This window comes from Chrysemys picta, chromosome 18, assembly GCF_011386835.1.
Source record: "Chrysemys picta bellii isolate R12L10 chromosome 18, ASM1138683v2, whole genome shotgun sequence".
In the NCBI taxonomy this organism is placed as follows: Eukaryota; Metazoa; Chordata; order Testudines; family Emydidae; genus Chrysemys; species Chrysemys picta.
Genome location: NC_088808.1, coordinates 3,177,284 through 3,198,620, shown reverse-complemented (window position 1 = coordinate 3,198,620; position 21,337 = coordinate 3,177,284). Strand labels below are relative to the sequence as shown.

The window sequence follows — 21,337 nt, the reverse complement described above, 5'->3', positions numbered from 1 at the left end:
AATGCACATGTGATCCAACCAGAAACATGATGAAAGTCCCACCAAGTGAGGACAATGCCTCCTCAAAGGGAACTATTGCTGAATGAGTGTTTTTAAACAAGCAAGCTGCCAGTTAAATACCATTGTGTGCAGTAAGGAGAGCTGACGAGGCACAGTGGATTAGTGGGGATTTCCTGCACCCCCCACTATCCTGCCTTTAACCCTATCCCTGTTCATGTCCTCGTCCCAGCAGGATAGGACATCTTTGGAATGCGGCAATGCTGCTGCTTGGTCATTTGCTGTGACATGAAGCAATACCTCTCTTCCTGGGGCTGAGGGAGCCCCCTGCCTCCACCACCCTCTATCCATCCATGAGCTGGGAATTCTATACCCAGAGGCATTTGTATGCTATCCCCGAAAGCAAAGTCCTTAGCCCTCCTCACTCACAGAAGGCACAAGCATTTGCTCATTTTACAGTGGTCTGTTTGCCATCCCTGCAGTACAGCACATGGCTAGTCCACCAGCAAACCTTCAAGAAGCTCACAATGTCTAGATCTCTTCCTTTCCTTTGCCGTTCTTTGAGGGAAAAGAGATTTTCAGAGGCAAGGTTTTTAACACATACTCTTCTTAAAGGCTTCAGTCTAAACAAATAAAAGCACATGGATTCCAATTAATTACAGAAGTACAGATACTCATGTCATAACCCTTTACCAGACACTTCAACTCCCAGCTGACCTGAGAGGTAATAAAGCTAGATCCAGACCAACATTTGAGTAGCCAAAGTCCCTAATGCTCACCAGTGCCTTCATAGGAGTCCTGTATTGGATTCCCAGTTCTCATGCTGCTGGAGGCGGGACTGCTACAAATGGAGCTCTTAACAGTCAGGATGTGGGGTTGGGAGAATAATCCCTCCTGTCTCAAAGGGTCCCTGTCAGCGGGGACGAGAACAGCGTTAAGGGAAGTCGGATGCAGCTGTCCTTGGCCAGAAGGTTGGGAGCCAAAAGCAGAGCCTAAAGGGTAGGGACCCAAAAGAAGGGGGAATTCAAAGAGTCTCGTGGCCTCTCTTCCTAGTCCCAAAGTGAGAGACAACAGAATAAAACTAGCAACAAATGTGTCTGAAAGGGTTAACTGGCATCATGCCTGAACACAAGAGACCTAGTGGTGACATTGTGTGCTACAAAGGAGGGGTGTCTGGGTTTGAATTCCAGACTCTTACACTCCCTAAAATAGCACAGATTCCGGGGACAAGGGCTAATTTTGTGGTGTTCAATGACACGTACCCACTGATCAGAAGTCAAATTGCAGCCAAATGAGAGTCTTAAGAAAAAGAACAGGAGTACTTGTGGCACCTTAGAGACTAACAAATTTATTCTGTATCTGAAAAAGAGGAGACACTAGGCAAGGTGTCCAAGCCAGATTCCTTGGAGTCAAAGACCCGACTCAGTTCCCCAGTGTAGGAAGGAGTTCCAGCCTGTGGAGAGTATACCATGGGGGGTAAGGACGGCTGGTGGCTAAGTAGTACTGGGGAAACTATGGCTGGGCTGGGCTGACAACAATTAAAGAACCTAAACAAATAACTACATTGGGAGTCTGGCAACCACCTCCACAGCCCAACAGGCATGAGTGGCTGGGCGGAGCAGCTCCTGCACAGCCATTCCAGTTCAGAGATTGTACGAGTGGCTGCTAGGCATTAGGGACACTCTAGATGTCTGTATTCATGAATCCTGTGTCCCTGCCCCCACTCAATATTGCTTTATGTGCCAGCCTGTTCAGAGCTGGCATGCAGTCCTCGGAGGCATTCAGGTAGTACAGCACCCCACACATGAGAGATGTCTGCCTGCAGTTTCCCCTCCGCACTACAAGTGAATTTCACCCTGGGGATTTCAGGCCCCGTCTACTGTAGTGATTAGTTGCACAAATATGCAAATTACACATTCCTCTCATGCACGCACCCCTGATGACTATTTTGTCTGTGTCTAAGTCATTGTATCAGCCCAGGAATCTCACCCAAATGGGGGTCTGTTCTTAAATCACTGACATCTTATGATGAACACGAAAGTACTATGAACATGCTTATTAATCCAACAGAAACGACTGTAGAGTAGCTCCTGAAGACTGGGGCCGGACTCTAATCTCACTTACACCACTGATGTCAGTAACTGGTATCGGAATGTGGCCTGGGCTCTTGACTAGAAAGCTTGGCTGAGATTTTCCAGGCCACCTGAAGGCTTTAGATGCCCAGTCCTCATTACATTTAATGGGAAATGGGCATCCAAATCCCTTAGGCAACTATGAAAACTCAGCACTTGTGTGCTAGATCCTCCCCCTCTGTGCTAAAAAGAGAGAATGGCCTGAAACTGAGGAACAGTGATTGAGGCTAAAAGCATGAGTGAGACTCATGTAGAGTATCAGAGGGGTAGCCTTACTTACTCATGTAGACTTACTTCTGGAGAAGGATGGAGTACAGTGCAAAAGCCAGAGGGGGGCACTCACATACAGCATGTGCCTGGAGGCCTCTTCCCAGCTTCTCAAACTTCTAACATCGGGTCTCGTTTGCCATTAGTAGGATTCAAACTCACTTTTAACACAATTCTGTCCCATTTCCTTCACAGTTCACATAAATACCATCAGTTTCACAGTCTCACAGCTGAGGCTGCAGCAAGATTTGCAGCCTGCTAAGGTTTGTGAGCTACAACACTACTGAGGTTGGATTATTACTGACACATTTTGCTCATCTCTGGCCTGGATGCTCCAAGTGCAGCTTCTGAACTTCTACAATACTCATCCCAGCTTTAATACGGGGTCTGACCAGCAAAGACTACATGCTCCATCTTGAGCCAAGCAGACTGCATTGTACACAGGGATGTGGAGCCTCTGCAGGCCACACCTCTGGGTAAGGGTGACTGCCATGTGTTCTGTTTTATGGGAAATAGGGGCAACTAGGTGACCTTCACCTAGTCACTCTTAGGAGATGGACTCTCCCAGCATATATTGCATTTATCACTATGGTACTTACTCTGTTACTGCTTCCACCTCAGGCCGCTGAGATTTTCTGTGTATATTTGGGACCCATTTAACAATCAAATTTCCACTGTCTGGACGGTAGTCCTGCTTGGAAGCAGCAACCTCACTGAGATCCACCACTTGGAGCTACAACATAGACATGGTGTGATTAGTCACTTGTAGAGGTACTCTTCCCTGAGCCAGTACTGAGCCAATGCCAATGGTGCTTTGGGGTCACTGGACTACTGCAGGTGCCAAGTATTACATTGTTGTTTTCTTTCACATGAGAGAACTATAAAAAAATGCCCAAATCACTTATGATCATTAAAGATTCTGAGGCACTTGTCACAAGAGACAGAATTGCATCTGAAGAAGTGAGGTTCTGACCCACGAAAGCTTATGCTCCCCGTACTTCTGTTAGTCTCAAAGGTGCCACAGGACCCTCTGTTGCTTTTTAAGAGACAGAATGTTAATCCTGGTGGCCTAGTCAAAGTCTAAGGTAAATAATTGCTGGAAAATCCTTTTGAGGGCTGTAGAACAAGATTTGGATAGGCACATTAGAACACTTTCCCAGCCCTCCGTTGAAAGCCTTGCCTCAGCCATCACCTCCCACATGAGGACAGGAATCAATACATTGGAAATGTTCACAGCTGTTTTAAAGGAAGAGAGTTTGCTTAGCTGGATTTCCCAGAGCATAATTTCAAAGTGAATAATTGCAAAGACTGCGCCAACTCTCTTCTCCCCCAAAAAAGTCACAGAATCAATTTCCATTATTGGATGTAAAGCAATGAACAGCAGTAGGCTTGGCAGCATTTGATTATTTTAAAAAATGTTGATGGGTTATACCCATTGATATTTAAGCATTTTTAAATTTTGTATCAATTTCAATTTTCACAGATGCATAAAATTATGGGTTTTAAGAAAAAAATCTATTTTTATTGATTTAAATGTTCACAGTTGGAGGAAATTATGGGAGGGTGAGACAATTGGGGGTGGGGATAGATGATTATTTAATGACAGACTTTGATATTCAAAAAATTAAGGCTTTCGAAAATAAGAACATAAGAATGGCCATACTGGGTCAGACCAAGGGTCCATCTAATCCAGTATCCTGTTTTTCCAACAGTGGCCAATGCCAGGTGCCCAGAGGGCATGAACAGAACAGGTAATCATCAAGTGATTCATTCCCTGTCGCCCATTCCCAGCTTCTGGCAAACAGAGGCTAGGGACACTGTCCCTGCCCATCCTGGCTAATAGCCATTGATGGACCTATCCTCCATGAATGTATCTAGTTCTTTTTTTAACTCTGTTATAGTCTTGGCCTTTACAACATCCTCTAGCAAAGAGTTCCACAGGTTGATTGTGTGTTGTGTGGAAAAAAAAAAAAACCTTCCTTTTGTTTGTTTTAAACCTGATGCCTATTAATTTCATTTGGTGACCCCTAGTTCTTGTGTTATGAGGAGTAAATAACACTTCCTTATTTACTTTCTCCACACCAGTCATGATTTTATAGACCTCAATCATATCCCCCCTTAGTCATCTCTTTTCCAAGATGAAAAGTCCCAGTCTTATTAATCTTTGCAGCCGTTCCATACCCCTAATCATTTTTGTTCCCCTTTTCTGAACCTTTTCCAATTCCAATAGATCTTTTTTGAGATGGGGCGACCACATCTGCACGCAGTATTCAAGGTGTGGGCATACTATGGATTTATATAGAGGCAATATGATATTTTCAGTCTTATTATCTATCCCTTTCTTAATGATTCCCAACATTCTGTTCTCTTTTTGCCTGCCGCTGCACATTGAGTGGATGTTTTTAGAGAACTATCCACACTGATGACAAGATCTCTTGAGCGGTAACAGCTAATTTAGACCTCATCATTTTATATGTAGAGTTGGGATTATGTTTTCCAATGTGCATCACTTTGCATTTATCAACCCTGAATTTCATCTGCCATTTTGTTGCCCAGTCACCCAGTTTTGTGAGATCCTTTTGTAGCTCTTCGCAGTCTGCCTGGGACTTAACTATCTTGAGTAGTTTTGTATCACCTGCAAGTTTTGCCACCTCACTGTTTATCCCATTTTCCAGATCATTTATGAATTTATAACCATTAAAACACAAAATGTCAACATCACATGTCAAAATATACAATATAAATATCCTTCAATCAAACTAAGTTCTCAAGCAGCATTTTCTTTCTTTCCTTTTCTGTAAATTTCAGTTATTATTGATAGAAATATTTTTTCCTTGTGTGCGGTGAAATTGACATTTGCAGACATATACCTAAATATCTGCCACACTGAGAGATGCTGCTTTTCTCTGTGCCATAACCCAAGAGTGCCCAAATAGTGTCCAGCTGAGGGCCCCATTGGCAACTTACCAGAAGCGAAAAGGTTAGCCCTGAGTTCTATAAAAAGGAGATCCTTGCAACCACTCAACTTTCCCCCATTTAAATCACTCACATTTCCAACTCTATTCAAGTAGGTGAAGCTCATCTCTGTCTGTGGGATCGTGTGTGACTCTACCACAGAGTTCAGTCCTGGGAAATGAGTTCTTTCTGAACTGAAATATAGGCACAAACCAAAATCACAGTGAGACCAATACAAACTAACAGCATGCAAAGGACACTAGCTGCTATTAAGGTTGTAGTAGATGGAGCCCTGCGCAGATACAAAATTTGTATCGCATGTGGTCGGCAAACATGGTCCGCGAATACAAAGCAGATTTGCAGGGCTCAAGTGGTAGATTCTCCATCACTAACAATTTTAAAATCAAGATTGGAGGTTTTTCTGAAAGATCTGGTCTAGGAACTATTTTGGGGAAGTTCTATGGTCTGTGTTATAAAGGAGGTCACACTAGTGATCACAATGGTCCATTCTGGCCTTGGAATCTATTTACAGTATCTGTTATACTGAGCTTTTCCTCTTCTAAGCACTTTATAAGCACTGTTAACACAACTTGGATTAATGCAATGGCAACAATGCACACACACAAAATGTTCAGGAAATTCAGTTACAATGGACAGCTCCTCCTTAACTCTCTATCTTGGTGCAGCTGCCTTGTGTTCTCTTTCGTATATCACACAGGAAATTCCACCCATCCAGTAGAATTTCAGGGTTTTACGATCCCTCTCAACAGGCAGAGCAGTTTATCATGATGCTCTAAGAAGCACTAAAGCTTTGGATTAATATAAACTCTGGGTAGCTAACGTGATCTAAACTTTGATGCTGAAACAGCTGGATTTGAAGGCCTTGGTCACAGTTGGCCTAAGTTTAGAAGGCCTCAGTTAAGGAGGATGGTGTTCAGGAGGGCCTAGCCAACTCATTCCAGATCAAGAAACTTGCAGATTACACTGGAAATTATCTTCCTTCCTGGGTGGTTTTTTTTTCCTTTCTAAAAGGAAAAAAGGAAATCCATGGAAAAATACGGGGTAACCTTGCCCTGAGCTTGAGAGGGGAGGCATTAAAAAATTAGGAAATGCCAAGGTAAGGGTGAAAATTCCAATTTTAAAAGGGATGTCACCAAGTTTGAACAAATCATACTTATTTCGGTAATTAAAACAAAAAGGAAATGAGCAAGAACAAAGATGAACAACAGAACAGAGGGGCAAGGATGAGGCTTTATTGTATTTTTTTTTTTAAATACTGCTAACAGATGATGAACAGCAGGTAACCCACACTTACACAGAATAGCTCCGTTCCCCTCGAGTGCCTGGGTCACTCAGAGAGATTTAGGAGTTTGCCACTGGCTTTGAGCTAGCAAAGCTGGCTCTTTAGCTGTCACATCAGAGACTCAGACTTTTAGATCAAGAGGTTTGACCTTGCTACTAACAACTTACCAAGGGGCATCATGTTATAGACACATGGAACTAACGAGACACGTGCCCACAATCACTTAACATGAACAGAGACGGCAGAAATGGGTGTAAAGTGATACCTTACTCCACTGCTACTCATGGTGGAGTAAGGTACTACTCACCATGAGGAAAGGTGACAGAACCGGGTCTTGGGCATTGGTCCTGTGAGTAGTTACCCAGATGCTTGACTTTACACAGTCAAGTAGTCCCACTGAAATCAATGGGAACTACTCTCAGTACATAAAGTTTAGCATGTACAGATCAAGGGCTTGGATTGTATGTGTATCCCTTTTCCATACCTTTTAATTTGTTTTGGTTTTTTTGGCCTACATTGTAAGTTCTTTGTGGTAGGGACTGTTTTTCTGTGGATTTGTGCAGTGCCTCACACAAGGGGGACCTGGCACTGATATGAACAATATGAATATTTAATAACAGTGTATCCTATATTCTAGAAGAGCAATCTGGTCTTTTAAATACATTTATTTCTTAAGCCCTGATCGTACAAACTAATGCATGCGCTTAACATTGAAATCAGTGGGTCCACTCACATGAGTAAAGTTCAGCATATGTGTAATTATTTGCAGAATTGGGGCCATAAGTGCTAACAGTTTGCTCTGCAATGTATAAAACGCAGAAGGTGACATGCTCCATGCCCCATGGCAATTGCAGTCTCTAAAACACTAATATTCTTCTCAGCCTCTGTCAGAAAAACAAGGGTGCCATCATTCTGCTACAGACTCTTAGTCCTGGGAATACTGACAACCTTCAAAAGTCATCCAGAGTTTGGAACTCAGCAGCAATTCACCTGACTTCAGAATTTCGGTCAGAGAAGTCATAGACTGAAGTTTCATACAGAGAAGGAGAGAAAGAGGTCTCAAGTGCAGTGAAGGTGGAAATAGTTCTGTTACAATTGGAACATCTGATCCTTCCTCGGGGAGAGCAATTGCTGGGGAAGTTTATAATCTTCAGTGTTGGTAGTTCATCTAAAAATTAAAAGCAAAGACACTGTGAACACTGAGGATCTGATATTACAGAATTCTACAGTTAGGGGAGACCATCTAGCTCTAACTATATATTGTCCATTTTAGATATTATTACAGCCTTGTCAGTGTCCTGTTAGCCCAGTTTATTAGTAACTAATTACAATGTAATTAATCCTCTGCCTTCCGTAGGGCTTTTTATCAGAGGATCTTAAAATACATTACAAACAATAGTTAATTAAGCTTCACAACCCCACCAACTCCCAGACTAGAAAGGTAAGGAACATGTCACGCTAACTTAACCCACCACCTAAGTGCAGCCACCTCTGCAGCTATTTAACAATGCAGAGCAATACTACAGGATATGGAGAATAATACAAATCTAATTGCGGGGGGAACTTTTAGGGATGTTGAATTTCATTGCTTCGTTGGAATTTGGCCGAGACGCCAAGTTTAATATCTCCTTCTTACAGAGAAAGATTAAGGGGATCTTTAATAACCACAAGTGGTCAAGACCTCAGTTTTACCTCTCATGTGAAAGACATTATTATAGAAATCCCAAAAACCATAGTGGGGTACTGGCTCAGTACTGACTCTAAGGGGAAAACGCCAACACTGAATCCAACAGCACTTCCTGCTGCACCTGAAGCTTTACAAGTCTCTTACCCAGTCTTGTCTAATTGGGAACATGCATGCAATGTCAGTTAACATGTTTTCTAAGACATTTTAACTAGCATGCTGTTAAACACGATTTTGGCCTTAGTGGCTTTGTCTTCATTGCAAAAACAATGTGTGTTTTTGCATCAAGATAGCTGCCCTGATGTAAAATCCTAGCAGAGACAAAGCGGAGGTAATTGTTACCTCAGTGTAGCTAGTTGAAGTCAATTCCAGGTGGGGGCGGGGGGCGGTACAAGGACAATAAGTGAGTTATACATGTGAACCATGAGCAGGATCAGTAACCTCAGTATATTCATAATATATTCTAAGTATGAATATATTTCATATACATATTTAAAACTGGCAGGCAATGCAAGGAAAGATAGAAGAGCTGGAGGGTTTTCCGTCTGAGCGGATAGCTTGAGTCTCTTGAAATGTGCCTTCATTAGGAAAAAAGTGTATTCTTAACTCACTAGCTAACGTAAGATGAAATCCTAGTGACGAGAAGGCAGTTTGTACATGAGTTAGCAGGTGGAGTTAAAGACTGAGCTCCCTCTGTAAAATATGCAGATGACACAAATATTGGTGAAATTATAAATATGAGGAGAACAGGGAAGTTATATAGAGCAATCTGGATCGCTTGGTAAGATGGGCTCATTCAAACAAAGTATATTTTAACACAGTCAAATGCAAAGTCATACATGTAAGAAGAATGCAGGCCGTATCTACAGAACTGTGGGTGTCCTGGATAGGAGTGATTCTGAAAAAGAATGACTCTGAAAAGGATTTAGGGGTCAGTGTGGACAAAAAAACTCAACATAACCACCCAGTGCAATGCTATGGCAAAAAGAGCTAATGTGATCCTCAGATGAATAAACAGGGGAGTAGGAGTAGGGAGGTGATTTTACCTCTGTATACAGCACTGGGGACACCAATACTGGAACACTGTGTCAAGTTCTGGTATCCATAATTTTAAAAGGATGCTGAAAAACTGGTGTGCAGAAAAGAGCCACAAAAAGAATCTGAGAGCTGGAAAAAATGCCTTGCAGTGAGAAACTTAATGAGCTCAATCTGTTTAGTTTACCAAAAAGAAGATTGAGAGGTGACTTGATTACAGTGTATAAGTACCTTCATAGACAGAAAATACCAGGTACTAAAGCAGTGGTCCTCAAACTTTTAATAGCCGTGCCCACCCCCATCTGTATTCACCCTAGGGGCCCCCCTAATGTTCCTCCACACACCCCTTGGGGGGCATGCCCCACAGTTTGGGGACCTCTGTACTAAAGGATTATTTAATCTAGCAGAGAAAGGCATAACAAGAACCAATGGCTGTGAATTTAAATCAGACAAATTCAAATTAGAAATTAGGCACATTCATTTAACATTGAGGGTGACTGGAACAAACTACCAAGAGAAGTCGTGGATTCTCTATCTCTGTATCTTGATGTCTTCAAATCACGACTTAACTGCCTTTCTCGAAAATATGCTTTAGTCAAACACAAGTTACTGGGTTCGACATAAGGATGACGGTGAAATTTTTTGGCAAGTGTTGTGCAGGAGGACACAGTAGATGATCTTTTCTAGCTTTAAAAAAATGATGAATAGTCTTTAACTTGACCTAACTTGTGTGAAAACTACAAACTGCCTTGACTGCGCTAGGACTGTCCCTGAAGTTGGCTAACTCGAGTTCAGAATAGATCTTTTTCCTCCTAGAAAAGACAGGGCCTTGGTCACTGGTTTTACCTTTGCTTTCCAAAGAAGAAGCCCTGCAGAGTGAGTCAAAGTTTCTTAAACGGACCCGAGGATGTCCCTGTTCAATCCTCCTTATAGTGTCCCAGCACTGTGGGTGTTGGCAAACAGCCATGTCACAGATGGTTTCATCCCACTGGCTGTCATCTGCAGTCACCATCTTTGCAACCATCCAGACATTAACGAATAGCAGTAAAATGGCAATACTGTATGTCTGAATACTCTGCAAAAACAGAAGAATTGAGCACAGTGAGAAATGTTAAAAACAAGAATCATCTAGATTGCCATAAACTAACGGCATGGGACGTGGTCATAATTTCTCACTTATATCCTGGGTTGTCTTCATATGCACCCACTCTAGGGACTGATTGGGACAGTTTGGTGACTGTGACCCTGGGAGCCCCTCAATGCCAACTGGCAGAGGGATCACCATACTGTAACTCACATCAGGTCTGACACACTCATTACCCCTGTGACGTTGCACTGAATGTGAATATGATGTAACTGGAATATGCATTATGCATAAGCTCTCTTGTAAGGTATCATTACAAAAGTTATAACCTACTGGATATATTCATCCTATTTGTATGAATGTATCATTCTTGTAACTGAAACTAGAAATATTAAGTAGAACTCTGAGGTCCTATTGTAATGATGCAAAGTGTGGGCCATTAATGGTGGTTTAGAATCTTGATGGCTCCCATTGACTAGGACAATTGACTGTAAATGGCTCTGTTTACCTGCAAGTCTGCCTGTGTATGTGTAGGCCAGCCCATGGGTAAAGAAAAATGAGGTCTTACAGTGATATGTGACCATGTCACCTGATACTGGAATCCATCTTAAACCTGGTGCTTTTCCATTTAGAAGGAGGGGTGGGGACCCAGAGAGACAAAGGATTCCCGCCGTGTGCCAAAGCTATAAAAGGGGGTGGAGCAGGACAAGGAGGGTCCTAGTCATGAGAAAGCCCCTGCTTTTCATCTAAGATGCCTGCTGGAACTAACAAGGACTGTACCAGGGAAAGGATAGGGCCCAGACTAGGAAGGAGTCTAGTCTGTGAAAGAAGCTTTTTGGAACATCTCTGAGGGTGAGATTTACCTATAATCGGTTTCTTAATGTATTAGACTTAGACTTATGTGTTTTGTTCTATTTTGCTTGGTAACTTACTTTGTTCTGTCTGTTATTACTTGGAACCACTTAAATCCTACTTTTTGTACTTAATAAAATCACTTTTGTTTATTGATAAACCCAGAGTAAGTGATTAATACCTGGAGAAGCAAACAGCTGTGCGTATCTCTCTAGCAGTGTGATAGAGGATGGACAATTTATGAGTTTACCCTGTATAAGCTTTATACAGAGTAAAACAGATTTATTTGGGGTTTGGATCCCATTGGGAACTGGGTGTCTGGGTGCTGGAAATAGGTGACCTGCTGAGCAGTTTTGGGTTAAAGTCTGCAGCTTTGGGGGCGTGGACCAGACCTGTGTCTGTGTTGCAGGAAGCTAGTGTGTCTGGCTCAATAAGACAGGGTTTTGGAGTCCCAAGGTAGCAGGGAAAACAGGCTCAGAGGTAAATTCAGCCCATCAGGTGACAGTCCCAAGGGGGTCTCTGTGACTGAATCCATCACAATCCCCAACACACTGTTGTCATAATATGTATCTAAAAGGTATTGTGTACAGTATCACATGTACACTGGTAACATGCTGGTCCCAAACATCATTGCATGATGCATGAATGGTTTGTGTACAAAGAATTATATATGTATGCTAGAAATATGTTATTAAAATGTGCTTGGGAGGCAGTGCATAAACTCAGCCTGCTCTAGACAAACGAACATACATTTACCTGTATGAGCACAGGCAGAGGACAATGAAAGTATATTTACATATACATTAAACAAAGCCATCAAGCTGACAAACGGAGGAGGAGACAGTTTAGTGATCACACCAGGGGAGAGAATCAGCACCCTAGGAAGCTGCTCTTGAGATAGAGATAGTAGCTTTTGGGAACTATAAGGGTGTGGTTAGATGTTGATAGATGTTTGGCTGCGTGTGTGTGTTCCCTATGTGTGCCGCCCCAGCCCTGTGCAGACAGCTGGCATGGCAGACCTTGAGCAAACCACCCAATGACCACTAGATACGTTAAGGGACGAAGGCATCCAGCTAAGTTTATTGTCAACAAAGCATGGTACTAGTATCCCACAGACTCTACCAGACCACTAATACATGTATGCCCGTAGCAGTGGACCAGCTCAGTGAACAGCAGGACTTTCCATTCCTCTCTAAGACTAGACAAAGATACTCCCTCTGAAATACATTTTATACCCCGATACAAACAAGTTAGTACTGCCCCCTGACATTGCTAATTATTACCTATCACCTTGTACATGTTGGTTTGATCAAAACATCTATATTACGTACTGTTATTCTGACCTCATTTTTTAGGAGGGGTCAGTGTGTTCCTGTTATCCTTGGGTAAAGTTTTTGTACCATCCTTGATACTGGGATGTTTTGGTACCGCTTGATAGTGGGATGTGTTTGTGTGAGCACTCTGGGACTAGCACTTCTCCAGAATGTGTATTTTTGCAACAGACCGGATAATGGGAGGATCCTCAGTTCTGTTCAGGAATAAAAAGCTTCCAGTGCAGCAGCATCACATCACCCAGCTCTTCCACTGCCATGTGACGGGGATTCCAGAGAGGCAAAGAAGCACATGGGGTGGGGGGTGAAGGCACTGGATCATCTCGCTGAGTAAACACAGAGGGGGCTGAGCTCAGACATTAGAACCATATTCTCCACCAGCCTCCACCCTCCCACCACCAGCCTGGGCAAGTAGAGGGGAGGGGCCGCACCATGGACGCACCGCTGGGAAACTGCGGAACCAGAAAACATGACAGCACTGAGGAAACCCAAAGCAGCAGCAGCACCTCCCCCACCCCCCGCAGCTCTGCCCCTGCTACCACCAGGGCCGGCGTTAGGAAGTGTGGGGCCTGATTTGAACAGTTTCCACGGGGCCCCGCAGGGATGACTAAAAAAAAACACGTAAAAGAACCCGTGGGGCTTGTACTCACCGGGCCGCGCTCCTAGTCTTTGGCAGTGGGTCCTTCACTCGCTCCGGGTCTTCGGTGGCACTGAAGGACCCGCCGCCAAAGTGCCGCCAAAGCCCCGGCGCGCTGCCGGGTGAGTAAGAATGAAAAAGGCGCCTCTAGCCAGGGAAGGGATTCTCGGCCACCTACCACTGGGCGCGGGGCCCGATTCGGGGGAATTGGCCTAAGGCCGGTCCTGGCTACCACCCCTCCCCCCAGACCTGACCCCGCCCAGTCACAGCCCCCTGCCCAGCTCCTTCCCACCACCGCCGGCCCCGCCCGGACAGCGCCCTGCTCGGGCCGGGGCTGCCGCTCACCTGCCCGCGGCCGCAGCCTCTGTCGCCCGCTGGGGCACGTTACCCGGCAACGGCGGACGCTCGGGGAAGGGGAGGAGAAGGAAGCGGCCGCGGTGCATCTCGGGAAGGGGGAAGTCTGTCGCCCGCGCACTGCATGCTGGGAGGGGTCAGAGGTGAGAGGTCAAGGGCTGGGCGCGCGGTTCGGTTCGCGGGGCCTTTTGTCTGCACGCGGCCGGCGGCCGCCCTGCCCCGTGAGTGCGGGGCGCGAGGGGCGGGCACCGTCGGACCCCCCCCCCCCCCGGGCCGCCGCCAGTCCGCTCCCAGAGCGAACCCCCGCCGTACGGCCTCCCGCCCCACCTGCCGCCCGTCCCCGGCGGTGTAGTGCGGCCCCGCCCGCGGGGCTGTGGCTCCCCCTGACACCCCCCCGGGGGTCCGTTAATAGGCTGGTGGCGGGTAAGGCTCGCGCTGCCCCAGTGCCCAACGGCGGCTCGGCTGGGCTGGGGGCAGCTCCCCTAGGGCCGGAGGGAAACTCGCACCATATTTCCCTGTAACGCCCGCCCGCCCGCAAGAGCAGCTCTGCTGCGAGACGGGCTGTTACTGCCCCTGGCGCGCCGCGGTTCCAGGGCTGCTTGGCTGACTGCCAGCCCTGCAGCCTCCCTCGGGGGTCTGAGAACCAAGCCGGGCTCTTTCCTGCCTTTCATCTTCCCCAGTCATCCAGATCCTGCAGCTCCTGGCTTGCTGACAGCTGAGTGGCCCCACTGTTGTGGCGGTTTTGCTCAGGTGAAGTGATTGAAATTGATTTAATATCTCTGTTGACTATGCACAGGAAGTTAAGAAAAAGAAATCCAGGGAGTCAATCTTCTCTTGGTTCTGCAGAGATAACAGGAATCAAGAGTGGTACTGACATTTTCTCATTCGTAGGCAGATGCCAGCCTAAACACAGGGGCAGAGCTGCTGAGTACACTTTACATAGCAGAACTACTGTAATAGTGAGACAAGTGTTGTTTTATAAGCAGAGCTGCTCAGCAGACAAAATATCTGATGACTAGTTCTCATTTCAGTTCTAGGTGTTCAAAGATGGCGGAAAGACCAGAGGACTTGAACTTGCCCAATGCTGTCATCACTCGGATAATTAAAGAAGCAGTGAGTATTATCGGAGATATAGACGTGTGCAAGAAGATTGAAGTGAAGACTGAAAACCATAAAGAAGTAAAATGTGCCTGTTATACAGAAACTGGGCCCTATGCTGTGTAATTTTTTAATCTCCTTTTGTGTTGCAGATGATAGAACAGTTTAACAGGAAAGTTGTCAACTTGAATTTCTTATCATTTACTAATAAAAGCCCTGACAATTCTTGTGGGTTTACGGTCACCTTTTTTTTTAGCGTTTTTTCTGCCCCTTGTTGGTTTGAGAGAGACCTACTCAAACAGGGAAATCTGACTATTCATGGTAAAATGAAATTCTTTATACTTAGTGCTGTCAAATGCTCAAGGTAGATTGGGAAAAATAGAGAAATACTTTTCTGTAATCTTTCTTGTATATATTATTTTTTAGAGTAGTAGGTAAAACATTTTCAGGTGGAATTTTTTTTTTTTTAAGTTGTAGCTTTATAAGGAGCTCAACGTAGCAAATTCTGGGTTGTTTTCAACTATCCCAAGTGCAAAATCTTGCGTTTCATTTTCAGCTTTAGCTGGTGTGAGAGATATGTCATTTGCTGGGTGCAGTGGTTCTACTTGTTTAAATAATCTGCCATAAAATATTTTGGTATTTAAATTAAAGATATGTGTTCTATTTAATGCCAAGCAAACTTTATCTGAGCTGACAAAAGAACAAGTTGACTACCTATTGAGATGGAAGAGAGACTGTTTTCTGACAGATAAACTGTACTGGATAAAAGGATTTTTTCCTACTTATCCCCCATGCTGCTTTCCTCCCCCCTTTCCCCAGTATCTAATATTTCATCCATTGCCACATTTACCATGAACCTGAAATAATTCAGAGTGCTGGAAAACATTTCGATTCTGCACAGCCACATACTCTGGTAATGGGAAATCATAGAAAACCCTTAGATAGTTGTAAATTTCTTATAATTTACAGAGCACTGACAATATTGTATATGCTTGAACCAGCTCCCAAAATAAGAGCAGAGTAAAGAAGGAAAATAGCTACTAGATCAAGCCCAGTTCCTTGCAGCAAATGAGATACAATATGTCTCAGTCATTAAATTGATGCTAGGCATGATCTTATCCAAAAGACCAAGAAGGATCAATGGATGGATGCTGCATGTTATGAGAATATCCTTCTATGTTAGGAATTTGGAAACAATTAAATGGACTAAGATTGAGGCAGAGGCCAAGTCCACTGCTACTACAAAAGTTACTTTCCCGCTGTCTTCTGGCTATGTTCCTGATCTGGCTAAGCCCGTTCACAGTTAACCAGCTTCTTGTTGTACTTAGATGTTTGATGTATCTGGAACAGTATTTATTATTATTATTTGTATTATTGTGGTACCTCGGAGCCCAAGTCATGGGCCAGGATCCCAATGTGCTAGTTGCTGTTCAAACACAGAACAAAAAGAAGGTCCTTGTCCCAAAAAGCTCACAACCTGAGACAAGAGGTGGATATAGGCAGATGGAGGAGTACAAGGAAACCATAGGATAATATTGGGCATCGTGACAAGTTCACTCTTTGTTAAGGTTTTTGTAGGCAACCTGGCAAAGGAGAGTTTTGAGGAGGGGTTTGAAGGAGGATAATGAGGTGGCTTTGCAGATACTTAGCGGGGACCTCCTCCCAGGCATGAGGGGCAGCAGGGAGAAAGCACCAAAGGGGCTCATTTGAAAATTTAACAAGTGCATGATGGAGGGTGGTACCGTGGGCCGATCAGAGGTGAGAGTCAACATCTCAGTAGTGACTAAGAAATGATAGGTAGGGTCGGGATTGTTAAGGGCCTTGAAAGTGAATATAAGTATCTTATGATTGAAACACTAGAGAAGGGGGAGCCTGTGGAGGGATACAAAGAGATGGGTGACCTAGTCAGAGCAATGGGTTAGGACAATTATCTATGCAGCAGCATTCTTCTAGCCTTATGTCCTGGATCTGTGCTGTGCTCCAGCTTTTAAACAGGCTCTTGAAGGAACCCCTTTAATGTGTCAGACTCCAAGGGGTCTCGCTCGTCCTTCAGGGTAAGCCATGCAGCCTCACCACCTCCTAGACTGCGTGTCTGTTCCAGCACCCCTGCTTCACACTGTGAGCTCTGCCCAGCGAGTCCAGCTGACATAGACTCCTGGTTAGAGACTTGTACACTCTTCAGGGACTACTGCACCTCACCAGCATTTGTATTAACACCCAGGTAGCATTTTCAAAACAGATTAAAAGGTTAAAGCATAGTCCATTCTGGTCAAACCAGAGCAATTCACCAGCCAAGGTGTAGTGAACTCCATTTCAGGATCTATCTCCCTCTGACTCCTTAGTGAGACCCAGGAGAGAGCAGCCAGCCTCTTCCAGAACCAGAAGTCCACCCTTATCCTCTGCTGGTCATGTGTCAGTCCTTTGTTCTATAGCTGGGGTCTCTGCTCAGCTTCCCTGCTGAGAGGTGCAGGGGAAACCTCTTTCTCTTTCTTGCTGTTTCCTAGGTGTCATTGTTTTGGCCATTGGGGCTTTTCCATTGTCTCTTTGGGATTCTGCATTGATACGGAGTCGCCTTCAGCAGGGTCCAGACAATTCCTGTCACCCTATTCACTGTAGCCCAAACAAGAAGGTGACCCCCACATCTGATCTTCTGCACTGCCCCAGACTTAATACTTTTCCCTCCACTGGGTAACAGGGCAAAGTGTAGAGGGAAACCGAGGCACACATTAGGATTCATTAAAATACTATAGAAAATTCATTTTCTCACGTTTATTTTTGACTGAACTGATGGCTTTCAGTCCTTTCAGACAGGACTTGATAGCCTCCAGATTTATATGATTTGAATTTCGTCTGATAAAATGACATTTCTTTTTTCCCAGCTTCCTGATGGAGTAAACATTTCCAAAGAAGCTCGGAGTGCAATATCTCGAGCTGCAAGTGTGTTTGTGTTGTATGCAACATCATGGTAAGCATCACTGGTGACCTGATCCAATGGACCATCTGATCTGCAGCTAGCCTTTTTGTTGGCTCTCTTGGAGAGGATTTTTGCAGTAGCTGTAATGAAAGGCATGTTTATCATTCATGTATATGAGACATTATAAAGTTTCATCTGGTTTTAGTTTGTAATGTGACCTTTGTGTAATATAATCTTATGTTCAAAATTAGTTTCTTGATTAAGTAGCATGCTGCCATGCTAACTTTCGAAGAGGGGCTAGTGATAAATCAACAGGGCAAATGCTTTGCTTCTGTGTCAGTGGCCAGTATTTGCTGCTTCATAATGCCCTCAGTTACTTGCCCAATATATACATCCTGGGGGCCTACAGAGGTGGTGGTGGATTACTTCCTGTCGCCTTCAGTGATCACCTTGTGTCCTGAACCGTCACATTTGATTTACCTTTATCACTACGCTTTATCATGTTTCAGAAAACACTGATCATAAAATTATAGAGCCTTTTTATAGCAAACATTAATTTACATAAGGGCTCCTTGTTCTTGGGGTATGTGAGCCCATTGTAGCCTTACGACTTCCCTTCTGAGTGTTAACCTAAGTAGTGTAGGAACTAACTAGGCATGTTTCATAGTGTATGTTAAATTACTCATTCAGGTTTAAAGGGTTTAGCTTCCTCCTGCACCTAAATTCTCTGTTTAAATCTATAGTAGTTGAAATTCAAACATCTTTAAAATGTAATAATAAAATTAAAAGGTATACCATCAAGTTGAATACTAGTCAACTTTTAAAAAATGAATTCAACTACACTTGTAGTAACTACATATTTGTTACAGTGTCCTTGAATCGCTCTGCCACTTTTAATAGTTTTACAACCAGATTTAAATATGTATTTTCTTTCTTGTTACATCTGTGAAAAACCCACATAAATGGAAAACTCCCTGACTATACAGGGAAACAATGAAACTGACTATACACACATAAATGCAAAATGTAAACAAAGGTGGTTTTTTCTTTATTCTGTTATAGTTAGATTCTTGGTCAGTCATCCTAGGTATATCTTATAATAGTGATTAAACATTTCTGAGGGCTGTGATTGTTTTTTAAGAATCAGAGGGGTAGCCGTGTTAGTCTGGATCTGTAAAATCAGCAAAGAGTCTTGTGGCACCTTATAGACTAACAGACATATTGGAGCATGAGCTTTCATCGGTGAATACCCACTTCGTTGGATGCATGTCATCCGACGAAGTGGGTATTCACCCAAGAAAGCTCATGCTCCAATACGTCTGTTAGTCTATAAGGTGCCACAAGACTCTTTGCTGATGGTTTTTTAAGTTGGCTCTCTCCCTTTAAACAGACAGTAGTTGGGGTTGGTTTGCTCTTTGATATTAATTCTTTTTCCTCTCTTTAGTGCAAATAACTTTGCAGTGAAAGGAAAGAGGAAAACACTGAATGCTGGAGATGTCCTCTCAGCCATGGAGGAAATGGAGTTCCAGAGATTCATAGCCCCTTTAAAGGAATCATTGGAAGGTAACGTGTTCTCTAACTGTACAATAAATTAGTCCTAATGACACTGAGTCCTATTTACCCAGAAGTTTGGACATCCAACTCTTATGTTCCCTGAATCATCTTTTTTAAGCCAGACATTGCAATTTTTATGGGGACTTATGAACAGGTAGTTTAATAGAACTGATATGATGTAATTTCACAAAGGTGACTCATCTAATCTATCTCCCCCATCACTTCTGTGTAGAGGAAGCCTTGTGTTCTGCGTAATGCACATGAGCTCCTGTATCCTTCTCGCCATCTTTCTGCTGAACAGCACTTAACATAACTTCTTTGGAGTCTATCACCACAACTCAAATAACAGGTTGGGTATCTGCTATCAAGAGGGTCAGTGCTCCATTTGTTGTAAGCCTGGAGAGCAAGGGGAGACCCTGGGTCACAGGAACGGGAGCCACCTCTAGATTGTCCCTACAATGGATACAATGACATACGTGTATCTAATTGTAGTTCTCTTGTTCTGTTAGTTTACAGGCGTGAGCAAAAAGGCAAGAAAGAAGCAAGGAAAGACAAAGATAAGAAGGCAGACTCTGAAGAACAAGACAAGAGCAGGGAGGAGGAGAACGATGATGATGATGAACGGATGGAGGAGGAGGAACAAAATGATGATGAAGAAGTGGATAACTGAGCTTCCTGGAGAGACAGACATGCACATGGGCCTGGGCTCTCTTCCTAGGGATATAAATACTGTAAATCAACCTTCTTGTGTCCTCTTGTTTTCCAGTTTCCAGCAAAGCTTCATGTTGTTCCTCTGGGGCCCATCCCTCCTGGCTTTAATTCTCAGATGTAGGCGGGCACCCTGAGGAGACTGACACAGCTTCTGGAGTGGAAAGGCCACGTCTTCCCCATTGCATGGGGCACTTGGCACACACTCTCCAGATTCTGAAAAGCCATTGATTGATATAAATGACTGGTCTTTAATACTGGATTTGTTCTGCGATGCAAAATGGAATTTCAGAGATTCCAACAGAGAAAGCTGTGCAGGAGAATCTGCAGAAAAGTGTTGAATAAGTTTGTTTTTGCTAACTAGGTCTGAGTTTGAATGTAATAGGCCTTAGGCCTGTTGCATTTAGGTTGTATGGAATATGTTAGAGAGGTGCCATAATGGTTTAGAATGCTGCGCAGATGAGGGTTTCGTATAAGGTGGGGATTGAGGTTGTCTTAGCTGGATCCTTTCATTCTGATTGTGCCTTCTCTTTCGAAAGTGACTGACAGTCCCAGTAGACAAGGATCAGCTCTCCACAGGACTGAGTCTTCTGCCCAGGATCAGTCAGAGTCAAAGGACTGTACTGTGCTTCTGTAACATAACTTAATACCAGAAGTGCTTATTTTTGTTTTTAAAAAATACTGAGAGCCTGACAGGGTTTTTATAAAAATACCTGAAAGAAAAGTAACTGCTAAGAAAGCTCAACTCTGTCCCAAGTGTGATGCTGGGGGAAGGTTTGGAAGTTTAAAGGAAGTGTCATCCCAATCTAATTGTTTTTCCTACTTGTAGTAGTTTTGGTCTTTCTGTACTTGAGGTCTTGCTGCTGAACACCTTCCCCTTTTACACGTGGAGAAGGTACTTCCTGTGAGGAGCTCATCCTTCAATAATAACCCAGTTCTGTGTAGTCTTTAAAGAAAAACTTAACTTTTATTTGACCTAAACTAAAATCTGACAAAGGAAAGTTGGAAAAATTTGAAATAAGTTAAAAATTGTTAAAAATTCACCAGTTCTGATATACCAGTTAAAACATGAGTGAGTGCTTGTATGAAACAGCACAACTTTGTTTTTCACTTCTGCTGGAGCAACACACACAGAGCAAACATTGCAGGAGTTCTGCTGCTCTCACATTGCTACAGCTGTGATAACTCCTACATGCAGATCCCAGATGGAGGAAGTCACTATCTGACAATCAGCAAAGATCTGTTCTTCAGCTGCTGCAGGACTCCACATTTAAAACAACTGAAGTTGTGACTGTCTCTGTAAAGGTGTTCAGTTAGACAAGGAGATCATCCTCGCAGCTCTGGTTTTCTCATGTAATACATACGTGAGCTCCATCTCCTCTTGGGAAGGAACAGTATTTTATTTAAATAAAAGCCAAGTTCTCTATGGAAA

The 21,337-nt window shown here is 43.7% G+C and overlaps 2 protein-coding genes across 16 annotated transcripts in view; one reads left to right on the top strand and one right to left on the bottom strand.

Annotated features, from left to right (window-relative positions):
• C18H9orf43 (chromosome 18 C9orf43 homolog) overlaps nt 1–13,762 on the bottom strand; it is a 25,859-nt gene extending 12,097 nt beyond the window's left edge. The window contains exons 1-8 of one of the 12 annotated variants that reach the window (XM_065572158.1): nt 13,623–13,714; nt 13,291–13,392; nt 12,653–12,966; nt 10,220–10,448; nt 7,645–7,822; nt 5,446–5,545; nt 2,996–3,129; nt 509–620 (exon numbers count right to left, since the gene is read on the bottom strand). In XM_065572158.1, coding sequence (XP_065428230.1) covers nt 509–620; nt 2,996–3,129; nt 5,446–5,545; nt 7,645–7,822; nt 10,220–10,397 — 702 coding nt within the window. In that variant the 5' untranslated portion in view covers nt 10,398–10,448; nt 12,653–12,966; nt 13,291–13,392; nt 13,623–13,714. Of the gene's footprint in view, nt 1–508; nt 621–2,995; nt 3,130–5,445; nt 5,546–7,644; nt 7,823–10,219; nt 10,449–12,640; nt 13,093–13,290; nt 13,393–13,622 lie in introns of all 12 variants that reach the window. The other 11 variants (XM_065572163.1, XM_065572157.1, XM_065572161.1 and 8 more) reach the window with 11 other exon arrangements.
• Nucleotides 13,712–21,337, top strand: POLE3 (DNA polymerase epsilon 3, accessory subunit). 4 transcript variants are annotated; one of them, XM_005295609.4, is made up of 5 exons: nt 13,712–13,774; nt 14,663–14,744; nt 17,609–17,694; nt 19,088–19,206; nt 19,707–21,337. In XM_005295609.4, the coding sequence occupies exons 2-5, from the start codon at nt 14,679–14,681 to the stop codon at nt 19,865–19,867; spliced, it is 432 nt and encodes a 143-aa protein (XP_005295666.2). In that variant the 5' UTR covers nt 13,712–13,774; nt 14,663–14,678; the 3' UTR covers nt 19,868–21,337. The 4 variants fall into 4 exon arrangements, with proteins under 4 accessions (XP_005295666.2, XP_005295668.1, XP_005295667.1 ...); XM_005295611.4 differs by having other exon boundaries at nt 13,758–13,852; XM_005295610.5 differs by lacking the exon at nt 13,712–13,774 and adding an exon at nt 13,910–14,381.

Coding starts and splice junctions, on each gene's coding strand:
- POLE3 (XM_065572168.1), top strand. CDS start 14,643: ATGACTAGTTCTCATTTCAGTTCTAGGTGTTCAAAGATGGCGGAAAGA. Junction 17,695..19,087: donor GTGTTGTATGCAACATCATG/GTAAGCATCACT, acceptor TCCTCTCTTTAG/TGCAAATAACTTTGCAGTGA. Junction 19,207..19,706: donor TTTAAAGGAATCATTGGAAG/GTAACGTGTTCT, acceptor TTGTTCTGTTAG/TTTACAGGCGTGAGCAAAAA.